The 13,081-nt window shown below is 32.8% G+C and overlaps 1 protein-coding gene across 1 annotated transcript; it reads right to left on the bottom strand.

Moving 5' to 3' along the window:
• Positions 1-3,036: 3,036 nt before the first annotated feature.
• On the bottom strand, positions 3,037-12,974 carry LOC126751271 (Y+L amino acid transporter 2). The gene is made up of 7 exons (XM_050461399.1): positions 11,737-12,974; positions 5,864-6,108; positions 5,533-5,801; positions 5,259-5,459; positions 5,023-5,172; positions 4,741-4,918; positions 3,037-4,677 (listed from the first exon to the last, which is right to left on the bottom strand). The coding sequence occupies exons 1-7, from the start codon at positions 12,195-12,197 to the stop codon at positions 4,616-4,618; spliced, it is 1,566 nt and encodes a 521-aa protein (XP_050317356.1). The 5' UTR covers positions 12,198-12,974; the 3' UTR covers positions 3,037-4,615.
• Between the last annotated feature and the right edge of the window lie 107 nt (positions 12,975-13,081).

Genomic DNA, 13,081 nt, shown 5'->3' with positions numbered 1-13,081 from the left:
ACTTGACTAATTTCAACGAAATTCGGTACTTTACTATTGAAATCTTATGTCACAGTTTTAAAATAAGCTAAATTGAACTACAACCACGTCTACTTGACATATATCACTTTTTAGATTATATATAGTAAGATTCTTCCTGAAGTATAATATATCAACATAGTAATAAGAAATAGACAATTAGATTCTCCAAACCAGCCAAATTTTAAAATTTCCGTTATTTTTTTTAAATACTTCGTATACTATATATACATACATATATGTATATTATGACAAAAAAGTAAATTACCGCAATTTTAAATAAAACGCAAAATCTTTAATCATTCGTCAATATTTATTTTGTCACCTTCAAAGTAATTCCAATCAGATTTTTCCATTAATATCTAATTTGAAGGTAATAATCAGATTTACATCATTTATTAAGGAAATATATTTATATCTATTTATTGTCATTGTCGATTAAATACTTCGGAGTTATATGCGCATATGTAAGCATAATACTTATTTTCGGTCATCAAACTTGATATGTGTAAAAATATGTTTTAAAATATTTCCTAGAGCACATGAATATGGATGAATAAATAAGTACTAAGTGTTCAGCATCAGGTTTCTAAGTTCAACTAGAAATTCCTTAATAAATAATCTAGTTTTTTCGCTATCACTTAAAAATTAAAATATGTTAATATATACCTGCAAAATTTGTCTCGTCTATACTGCGGTAGAAATTCCTCACTACAAATTTAATTCATGCTTAAAACCTGCTTTTAATTTACAAAATCTATTTAAAAAAGAATAATATATTTATATTTGTATATTATTTATAAAAGTGGAGGATGGAGTCATGTGTAGAAGTTCACCCAACTGAGGAAAGTTCTGTGATCGCCATTCACTTGGGAGGGGCCAGAAACGATTCATTTACATATGGCTCAAGCAGCTTACAATCGACCACAGCACGTGCGGGATGGGATAAATACCGAGAGCTGAAGAGGGTAGCGATACGCATTTGCAGACAAAAAAAGGGAGAAATGCCTAAATGCGTGAGAATGAAAAGCTTAGAAACCTTTCAGACAGGGATGATGATCGAAAATTCTATGAAAAGATGCAACGACTAACCGAAGGTTTCAAGACCGCAGCATACTCTTGTAGAACCCCCATAGGTTAACTAGTAACCAATGCCCAAATCATACTAAAATTATGGGGGGAAAACTTCTCCAGCCTACTGAGTGGCAGTAAAATTACAACGCCAGGAGAAGGCGAACCCGATTCCCCAATCGATCACGATGGAGCAGACGTTCCATTGCCCGACCATGAAGAGGTCCGATTAGCAATTACCCGTCTGAAGAACAACAAAGCGGCGGGAGTCGGACGAAAGCATTCCCGACGATTGGTATTTAAGTTTGTTTTGCCCAAGACACAAAAAGGGAGACCTCAAAATCTGCATAAATTACCGAGGAATAAGCCTCTTTAGTACGGCATACAAGGTCTTATCGAGCGTATTGTGTGAAAGACTGAAGACTGACTCTATCAACAAACAGATTGGACCTTATCAATGTGCCTTTTGGCCTGGCAAATCCACAACTGACCAAGAATTCACCATGCGCCAAATCTTGGAAAAGACCCGTGAAAAGAGGATCAACACACACCCCCTCTTCGTCGAATTTATAGCTGCCGCTATGCCGCTATGTCTGAATTTGGTATCCCCGCAAATTAAATACGGCCGTGTAAACTGACGTTGAGCAACACAAAAAGCTCCGTCAGGATCGGGAAGGACCTCTCCGAGCTTTTCGATACCAAATGAGATTTCAGGCAAGAGATCTTCATCTATTGCTGGAGAAAACAATAAGAGCTGCAAAGCTAAACAGAGAAGGTACAATCTTTGTATAAGAGTGTACAACTGCTGGCGTACGCCGATGATATTGAAATAATTGGCCTCAACAACGGCGCCTTTAGTTCTGTTGTCTCCAGACTTTATAAGAAAGCGAAGCAAATAGGTCAAGTAATGAACGAGGGCAAGATGAAATAACTCCTGTCATTAAACAAACGGTCGTCGCACTCGAGAATTGGCTCCCACGTCACTGTTAACAGTCATAACTTTGATGTCGTAGATAATTTCGTCTATCTTGGAACCAGCATCAACACCAACAATAATATTCGGCCTTGAAATCCAACGCAGAATCACTCTTTGGACTAAGTAGGCAATTAAGAAAAAAAGTCCTCTCTCGACAAACAAAAACCAAACACTACAAGTCCCTCAATATTACCGTCCTGCTATACAAGTATGGTGCGGAGGCATGGACAATGACATCATCTGATGAGTCGGCCTTAGGAATATTAGAGAGAAAGGTTTTGCTGAAGATTTATTATGGTACATTGCGCATTAGAAACGGCGAGTACTGCAGTCGATGGAACAATGAGCTGTACGAGATATACCGATGGAAACGAACAATTCAGCATTGAAGGTTTCATTTATTACCCCCCGGTGGCAGCAAAGGAAGAGGAAAACCTCCACTCCGTTGGAGAGATCATATTATGAGGCGGATAGACTTTATTCACCGAATTTAAACAAATATTATTTTATTATTATTAGTTATTCTTTATTAATTTCACAGCAATATTATAATCGGAAGTTTATGATACAAAAGTATATGTTAAGTTTAACTAATGTGTGTACTTATACATACATATGTATATACAAATGTGTGTTCGTGATTTTTATGTACATACAAACACAGGTCTTAGAAGTAGCTTATACTTTCTTTGGCTAAAAGTGAATGATATTATGACCGTATAGCACATTACGCTGCATTCTTAAGCAAAAGATGTGGATTCGTACATACATACACAGTTCGCATACATAAATAGTTCTCAATAAACTTAATATCTATCAATGTAGTCTCCGTTATCATCTCATTTTTATTGCATTTGAGGGTGGTCTTATAGCGAAATAAAGTGTTTTAAAAAGGCATGTGTAGTACTATATATGTACGAGTGGCGCAAAAGAAAAGAAAATTAAAACTTTAAAATGAAAGACCGTAAAAATTTGTTTTTTGAAATATAAAATTTATTTTAAAAAATTAATTAATTAACTAAATGCCAAGAAATGTTAATTGAAAATGTTCTATTTTTAATAATTTATAACTTAAAAGTAATTTTTTATTATAATTGTAATTGTTTGAATGACAACAAGTTGGTTTCTTTTTGGTGAATTTTTGGCTTGACTTCTACTTATTTGTACTATTATTTATATATAATTTAAGCAGGGTTGCAAATTTTTTAATTCAAAAATTGTGGATTAGATTTTTCAATTTTCGAAAATTAATATTTGAAACTTAAATATATCTAATTTTCAATCCCAAATGTTTGTGATCAACAATTTGAAAATTTACTTTATAATTTAAGCGTGAAAATTTAAAATTTAATTTTTAATACCAAAATCATCATAAACATTTCCGAAATATAAGTCGTTTGAATGTGTAAGGTTGCAGACCAATTCAATAGAGTAATGGAGTTGATGGCTCTGTTCGAGTTCTAGGTCAAACTGGCAGAACAAGAAGTTCGGAAAAGCGAAAAAATTTAATTCTGAAGCAATTTCTTATTTTAGTTCTTAGTTATATGCTTATAATAAACCTTTTTTTAATCCGTCATTTCTAAAAATAAATTTTTTATCCAGTTTTTGTGATTAAAATATTTGCTTATACATATTTGTATTTGGAATTAAATTTTTTTTTTGGAAATAAAAGGTAAAAAATTAATTTAATTGAGACTTTCGGTATTAAGAAATAAAAAAAAAATTATTCAAATGTTAGGTTAGGTTACTTTTAGTCCTTTGTGATACCAGCTGGAGTTCCGTTACCAAGTCCATGAGAAGTAGTCATCGTTTAAAATGCCTGCGGTTGACGCGAAATGTTAATTCAATTATATTTTCAATAAATTATTTGCAACCCTGTATGTAAGTAATTGTATTTTAACCAAAATGCATTACTAAAGACATACAATCTTTTGTAAATGATTACTAAACATTTTTTTAATAGTAAATGCCCTTCAACTAACTTATCGCTGGAGAGGACTTCGCCGAAGACGTGTTTACAAAGCAATTCATAACTTAAATTAATATATTTCGACGGAACTTTATAATTTAGCATAAATTAATTGCAAACGAATTGAATATATATAATCTTAAGATCTTATTTGAAAAAAGGAAAGAAATAGAAAATGGAGGACAGTTATGTTATCTGATTTTATGAACAAGAGAAACACATTTATAGCGCAAATTTAAGGTTAGGTATTGTAGAATGGTTTTCTACCTCTTAAGTTAAACGTTTTTTGTGACACAATCAAATAATGCAAAAGCTTAAAATGTCATAATAAAATATAAACTGCGAAAAGCTTACGGTACATCGTTGGCATTAATTTTTTCTTTGTTTACTTTTACAACTTTATATCATGTATCGTAAATTATATACCTACCTAAACTATACATATGTACAGAATTACATACATACAAAAATGTTAATCGGTGAGTATTAGTCTTTGGAAAGTAAACAACAACAACAGAAAATAGCAATAAATAAGCAAATGATAATGAAATGAAGATTATTGTATTTATCTAACATAGGAATCATTCATATTTCTCCTCTTTGGCTGTCATAAACATTTTTTGGCACGCGTAAGTGAATTGGTCTGTAAATGACAATAAAGATAAAGCATTATATAGATTACATGGAGTACTCATAAAATACATACTAATTGCAGACTGTAAAATCTTTGGCTTATCCTTCCACACAACACCGACGTAGTAGAACGGCACACCTACAACCGTTATCAGAACACCCATACCAACTTCATAGGGGGCTACATAAACGGGCACGATCACCAGAAAGGCACATATCACAACAAACACAGCTGGTATCCAAAGCGAAACCTACAAATATACATACGTGCATACATATATTTTATGAATGAGGAGAGTCATAAAAAGCAATTAATTGAATGATTGCCACTCGCATAGACTAGATTTGAAATTACCTTAATTGGACGTTCCATATCGGGGCGGGTATAACGGAAGTACAACACCGCCGACACCGAAAGCATTATGAAAAACGACTCCACTATGCTGCTGTAAGTGATGAGCACATAAACATCGCTCACGACGAGCATTATAATGGACAAAATACACTAGAATAAACGCGTTAAATTGGATTATACTAAGCAGCACTTCAAGACAGCCAGTAATTTGTACAAATTATGCACAGTTAAATTACCAAAAAGACCAGCGATGGCACTGGCGTAAATTGCTTCACACTTATGTTGGACAAGATAGCTGGCATGTGACCGTTGCGCGCGCCCACAAAACACATCCGCGAGGAAGTCATTATATGCACCGACAGCCCACCAAAAGCCGATATCGCCACCATAATGGGTATAATGAAGGACCATAGACCCAACACACGGTTGCCAAAGGACTGTTAAAGTACATTACATGTATTAAATACTATTATATTTATTTTTGTAAATCTAAACTCTTAGTAGACCTACCACTGCTATTGCATCGGAGGCGATCATTTCCGCGGGCGCCAACACTGCCAAGTAGGCCATATTAGCGAGCACATAAATAGCCGTTACCAGCGGCAATGAAATGTAGATAGCGCGCGGCAGATTTTTATATGGATCACGCAGTTCTTCTGTCATGAAATTCAAGTAGTTCCAGCCGGCGTAGGAGAAAATGCCCGAGTAGAAGGCAACCGACAGTTTACCAGGATCGGTCTGTGTGTTTTCAAAGGGCTTATCGAAGTTCTGCACATGACCTAATTACAAAAAATGATAAATATATAAAATACGATTGAAAATTAAGATCACATTTACTTACCCATGCACATCCAAACCACGCCCACAATGATAATTAGCACCAAAGCTGCTATTTTAGTGAACATAATTACGTTTTGCATTTTCGTCGTTACTTTCATATAACACGAATTGAGGTAGGTCAGGAAGCAGATGGTTACAGCGGCCAGCAGTTGTAGTGCACCCTCCGGTATGCTGCACTCATTGTCGAAAAAGGGCTGCAGCACATACGAGGCGAAGGTGAGGCCCATAATGGCATTCGTTGTAGGACTATACAAATTTATTGAACACATAAAAGGTAATTAATTTAACATAATATGCATGTATGAATGTAAATATGCATGCAGATGTGTAATTCATGTGACCAAAAATAAAGCATACTTTTGGGATTATTCAAAGTTTTGTGGTCGATAACTGTGTTCAATTAGCAATACATTCCACTTATTAACCTCATTAGACACACATACATATGTACATATACAAGTGGTTCATATGAGAAAATTAGTTATATATTTAGTATATTTTTGTTGCAGAAAATACTATATCCATACATATGTATATATAGCTTGTGCCAAAATCAGTTAATTTAATTGAGAATAATTAGCACTTGAGCAGACACTTGTCAAATAAACCGCAAACTAATGCACACACACACATTAATATCATATGAATGTATGTTAAATTTAAAGACGGAAACTCTAATAGCGCGATTTGGAATTGAAAGCTTACTTAAATTATTCAATTATTATTAATTATTAGATTCAGACGTGAAATTGTTGTTAAAATTTCAAACTTTTGAATAGAAAATTAGATTTTAAATGTTTAAATACTATTTATTAATTTATTAATTAGAAATTATATTATTGATTAAAATTAAGTTCAGATTTTTATCGGTTTTTGGGAATCAAATTTTCAATTTTTAATCCAATAATTTGATATCTAAAATTGAAATTTAATTTTTAGTCCCAAAGACAAATATTTTTTAATTTAAAAATTGAAGTAATTAATAAAAAAATATATTTTTAAAATAAGAGCTGGAATCGAAAGCGATACTTATAACAAATTATCCTGTACTCTTAAAAATTGATATATCCTCTGAAGCTTCTCTGCAATAAGTCTCTGTCTTCTGGTAATTTTATTTCAGGCGGGAAATTAACATTCATTACACCTATCCTTAAAGTTGGTATTTTTAAGCTCTCTATTTCCAAAATTTTTGGATGCTCTCTTAAAAATAAGTTATTAAAACAATAATTAACGTCAATCAGCATGGGCTTGCCTCTGGTTGCTCTCCTGTGTCAAATTTAGCGGTTTTTAGTGATTATTACATGTTAGGCTTCTCCGCTTAATTTCGAGTACATTGTGTTTACACAGATTTCTCTAAACCCTTTGATAAAGTTTCACATAATATTCTAATCAAAAAATGATTCTCTTTAGGCTTTTACTGTGTCTTCTTACAGTGGATTAAGTCATATTTGCACAATAGACGTTATTTTGTTATCGTCGATGGGGTGTCATCCGATCCTTTCATTGCGTCTTCGGGAGTGCCACAAGGAAGCGTTTCAGATCCTCTGCTCTTTGTACTGTTTATCAACGACATTTCCTGTCGTTTCTCTTTCCTAAATTTTTGTTATATGCCGATGACTCAAAAATTGTCGCAAGAATCAAAAACTCCGAAGAAGTAATTAAACTTCAATGTGATATTCATAGTGATAGATATGATTGATGCCCGAAATCGCAGCTTTTACTGAATTTAGATAAATGTTCTCAAATCACGTATGTGAGGGGAGGTATCATCTCACCAAATACCGTCGTATACATCTCGTTTATTGCTATTACACCTTAAATCACTTGAAAATCGACGGTCCGTTCTCTGCCTTTAATTTGTTTTAAATGTAATTAATAGAGGTACTGACTGCCCCTATTTGTTAGGAAAAATTAATTTCAATATTTCTCAGCGTTGTCTCAGATCTATTTCTCCATTTTATTGTAAAAAGAAGAAAACTAAATGTGCGGATTATGCTCCTCTTAAGCGTGCTCTGAGTGAGCTTACAACTACTTGATTTTGCTCACTCTAGGGCTTCCTTCATTAACACCTTAATTCTGTTTTTTAGTATAATTATCTTTTTGTTTAATTGAAATTTTATTATTATTTTATTATTTTAGACATCTATTGGAAAACGGCGGAAGCAAAGTTGTAGACCTAATAATTTAAATCATAATTTTCTAATGGTCTGTAAGAACTAATGTGCATAGACTTGAGTAACTAAATAAATAATTAAATGAAAGATTAACGTATTTCAAAGTGAAACAGTTTAATTAAGTAAAAAAAATAAGCTTTTCTTTTCAAATGATGACCAAAATGGTGGTATCATATAAGCAAAGGCGAAAAAATTTAAATTCTAAACAAATTTATTTTATTTTTTGGGTTTAAAATTATTTCTTTTTCAAACCGGTATTTTGATTATTTATTTTATAATCACTTATTTTTTAGTAAAATTATTTTTATTTAAGATTTCCGAGATTACAAAATAAAAAAGTTTAATTCAAATATTAATTCATTTACTTTTTAATAATTAAATTATAAGAAATATTCTAAAATTAATAGAAAATATATGCCTATGTACATAATTAGTTCAAGGCATATGTATAAAACTTTAATATTTACATTATACATGGAATTACAAAAACATATCTACTTAAATGATTCATTCTTACGAATTTAGCACAAATTAGTACTTTGATCTAGAAAACTGTAACTTTTCGTTCAAACAATTACGATATTTACGTTGTATGTCTGTGTGGATATATAAATCAGTTTTAAAAAATTAGCACCTTCTACTAAACGCTAGTCTGTAATAGCGCCATTTACGAACATATTTTCCCACATTTAATGAGCGTGTCCACACTAATACATTAATCCTTGGGTTTTACAAGTTAGAAGCTAGCGGTTCTTTATTTAAACACACATTAACATGCATTTGTCAAAATATTGCTCATATTATCGATAATTTATTTGACCCCATCGTTATCTTTAATTAAAGAATATATCAAAATAAACAAGCAGTAACATTTATGACTATATATGGACGTCGTGCTCATAAATAATCAAATAACCATAAAAAATTTGCTATAAAATGGTTTGGTATAAATTTTAACAAACGATAAAATATTGAACAAACTGACTTTTTTGTCTCTTTACTGGCATTATAAGTAGTGAAGTATAGAAAACGCTTCGGTTCAGACTAAAGTGGTCCGATATCAGTTGTTCCAACGAAATTTGTATATGAGCAAATTCTTGGAGACGCATAGAAAATTTCAGATTGAGATATCTCTTAAACTCAGGGACTAGTTTAGACAGACGGACATACATACTACATTGCTAAACTGGCTCAACTCGTCAAGTTTCCCGTGTTCCCTTCTGGGTATTACAAATTTCGTGGCAAACTTAATATCCCCTGTTCAGGGTATAAAGATAAAATGTCGCACATAGAAGCCATTTGACCATAGCTCAGTAATCAATCAAATGCATTAATTGCAATTATATAAATAGATAACATGTACCTTTGTATGTATCAATATCTGATGAAATTTTTTGTAATGGTAAAACTCATACAGTGTTGGAAAAAATAATATGGACAAGGGCATATGTTACACGTTTCAATCCTTTATTTAAAACATAGAATACAAGGTGCGTTCCAAAGTAAACAGGACTTTAAAAAAAACAGAACAAATGGTTTTTTCGGCAAAATCAATTTATTTTATTCAAAATAGTCTCCTTCTGCTTCAATACAGCATTTTGCACGGTCCAAAAGCATGTCGTTGACCGATATGGCCGCCAGTGTGCCGGTGCAAACCTCTTGAATGGCCTCTACGTCTGCATAACGCTTTCCTTTCATAGGCAAATGCATTTTTCCGAAAAGGAAGAAGTCGCACGGTGCCATATCAGGTAAATACGGGGAGTGGTTAATGGTTAAAATGTGATTTTTGGTGAAATAATCGTCCTTCGAATGTTGGATTCTGAGCAATTTTTGGTCGTCAGTCAGTTTGTGCGGAACAAACCGTGCACGTAAATAAGTGCAGTTAAATAAATTTCAGTGTTTTTCTTAAAAAACAACAGGGAATATCTAAATGGATCACCCTTTACAATTAAATTATTTAAATATTATCGTTCACTGATGTTATAATTAATATTCGAGTAGTTATCTCCATAATTGGTGCCTATTTTTTTCATTTTTAGTGTTCCTGTGTTTTATGGAATAGAGATCCGTTGTCTGAACGGCCATAATGTCAAATTTATTGCGTTCAATTTAGTGGCATGTGATCGTCCACATAGGACAAAATTACGGTATTAAGCATGTTGAAGTAATATGTGTCACAAATTTAGTCTTTTATTTAATAAAATAACTCAAGTCTATATGCCGAAAAGCACCCCGATAACGTGGCTGATGTGCCTACATGTTGAATAGTTTTTCGCGTAATTGGGAATTAAATTACCCATTTCTAGTTAATCGTTTAGAAATCTGAGCCAAATAAATTTACTTTCGTTTCATAAATTATTCGAATTTTCGAGAAGCATGCGCCTCTGCGCTAACTCAATCCTTTTATTTACATTTTTTTGCACAAAAAAGTTTTTATTTCGGATTTTCTCAAATAATAGTTTTCTTTTTACTTTCCATACAGTATTTGCCGCGCCCCTTTAAAATAAAAATCTCTACTTCTTTCATTATAGTTAATTTCAAACAAAGAGGAAATAAACTCTTCACTCCCAAAAAATTTCGTTGCTCATTAGACAATTTTTCTTTGGAAAGAAACAGATAAATAACTAAATTATTATTTTTTCCCGGTCATACAATCACATCACCCCAAATTCATGATTTTTTGTTTCAATGAAAGGAATTTTTACAATATAACGGGTGCTGAATTTTGAAAATCATTAGGTAACAATTAACCGAAATAAGCTGGAACGAATATAATCAAAGCGTTGTTATAAATGATTCGAATAAATGTTATGTTCTTATTATTTTTTCCAACACTGTGCATTACGGTGTCAATTATTTCAGTCAAAACTTCTTTAGCCTCAATTGCACATATTTACACAAAATATCATTGGGCATTCATATATGTATGTACACATATGTATATATGAATGGACGTCAATACAAGGCAAAGCAGTTGCTATGATAACAAGAACGCCACAATGTTATCTTTTTGTACAGAAGCGCATTTGTTTAATTTAAATTGATAAATAAATTATCACATAGTAAACATATTAATGGACAATACAAAGAGCTAGAGATTACTTTAAATAAACAAAGAAGTGAAACCTTTCACTACAAAAGCATAAATATCAGACAAACAAATGCAAAAGGCAAACAAATTAATTCATTATTTAAAATTAAATGCAACAGTACACTTTGGTATTCTATTTTTATTAGTTAATTTTTGTTTTGTTGAGCCACTTAACAGAGCCAATTAATGTTAATGAAAAAAATTCATTAAAATTTACGTACAACGATTAATTACTAATTTTTAATATACAAATGATTTATTGTTAGCTACAAATAGTTATGTACCATGTATATACATATGTACATACGAAAACATATCTATTTTTAAAACTGACCATCAATTAAGGCTGAACGGATTTATAGCATTTATTACAATGCAACAATTAAGATATGAGAAAAAAATCTAAGAAATTAATTTAACAGCAATGCAACGCAATTGCACGATGAGTATGGAAAAAGATAATTGACCACTAATCCACAATCAAACTATAAATAATATCTAAATAACGTTATTCAACTCATCGCCAGCAATTTAAAGCGCTAAATTTACTGCAGCAATACGTTATACATAAGTATATGTATATGTATGTACTATATTTAATAAACTTACACAAAGATCATCATTGCATCCCATAGATAGAGAAAAGCGGGTAGCGAGCCATACGCTTCGAGAATATACGCATAATCACCACCAGATTTGGGAATCGCCGTGCCCAATTCGGCATAACAAAGCGCGCCAATCATCGACAACAAACCGCATAACACCCAAATAATAAGCGAAGTGCCCACCGCCTCTACTTCGCGTATCACACCTTTGGGCGATATAAAAATGCCCGAACCAAAGATTATACCCAATATGATAGCGACACCTTCAAGTAATCCCAACTGTTTCTTCATACGCACAGCGCTGGTATTCGATTCAGCGGATCCTTCACGTTGTCCACCAACACCGCCATTGCTCATCCCCGCTGCGGTGGCATTTTCTGTTGTAACACTGGGCGCCGTTTCACTGACTGGAGTTAATAACACCATTTCGCTGGTGGGTGATTGTAAGTCGTTTGCGGCGCGCATAGTTTCAAACTGTCATGAAGTAACTACTTTTCTGCCTATTTGTTAAGCACTTGCGTTTGGTTCGAGTGTCACGATAAGACTGAGAACTTTCACGCGCGACAATATTCGCTGATAGCTCGTGGTTTACTAATATCAAACGTCTAATTCAATTTATTTCGTGTTTATGATTTTTGTTTTTGTAACCAATCTGCTAATTTCTTCTGTACAGTACTTTGTGTTATTACGATCGCCGAAGTGAGTACCACAATAATGCCGGGTACTTTTACTTTTGTTTTGCTACGGGTGTTCGATGATTATACATATATGTACATCTATACTATTATCTGCCCTATTTTGGCATTCCTTCGTTTTTCATTCACTCCTTAAAATGCTAAGGGTACGGGGCTGAGAACATCGCCCATTGACACAGTTTCAGCCACCAACAACCACTAGTTGTGTGACTTTTTAGGTTAGATGTGCTGCTGTTTAGATTGACACAAATTTTTCATTTACATAGTAAAATGGCAACGAAAATATTTTCATAAATATCAAACACTTTCTGAATTTTCCTTATTATCATTAAGCTGTAATTTTATTTATGCGAACTGTTGCACTTTTGTATTTCCGGAGGAAAATTTCACGAAAATCAAATTACACGCGATAAATACGAGCAGAACTAACTTCACTGTCAAACGGAAAATGGCATTGCGGAAAGTGAAAAGCGAGAGGTGGGAGAATATTGATAGGGGTGAAAAGTTGTGTTTCCCAAAAATTGAAAGGAAAAGTGTGCAGTGTTGGAAAACGAAAATAGGTGAAAACTCACTGAAAGTCAGAAAACATTTAAAAATTAAAAACAACTGTAACACAATTTTTTACAACAAAAAAATTAACTGATTTCTTGACAG

Source organism: Bactrocera neohumeralis, chromosome 2, assembly GCF_024586455.1.
Source record: "Bactrocera neohumeralis isolate Rockhampton chromosome 2, APGP_CSIRO_Bneo_wtdbg2-racon-allhic-juicebox.fasta_v2, whole genome shotgun sequence".
Lineage (NCBI taxonomy): Eukaryota > Metazoa > Arthropoda > Insecta > Diptera > Tephritidae > Bactrocera > Bactrocera neohumeralis.
This window is presented reverse-complemented; position numbering and strand designations above follow the sequence as displayed.

Coding starts and splice junctions, on each gene's coding strand:
- LOC126751271 (XM_050461399.1), bottom strand. CDS start 12,197: ATGCGCGCCGCAAACGACTTACAATCACCCACCAGCGAAATGGTGTTA. Junction 4,919..5,022: donor ATATGGAACGTCCAATTAAG/GTAATTTCAAAT, acceptor GTATATTTGTAG/GTTTCGCTTTGGATACCAGC. Junction 4,678..4,740: donor GATTTTACAGTCTGCAATTA/GTATGTATTTTA, acceptor TGTCATTTACAG/ACCAATTCACTTACGCGTGC.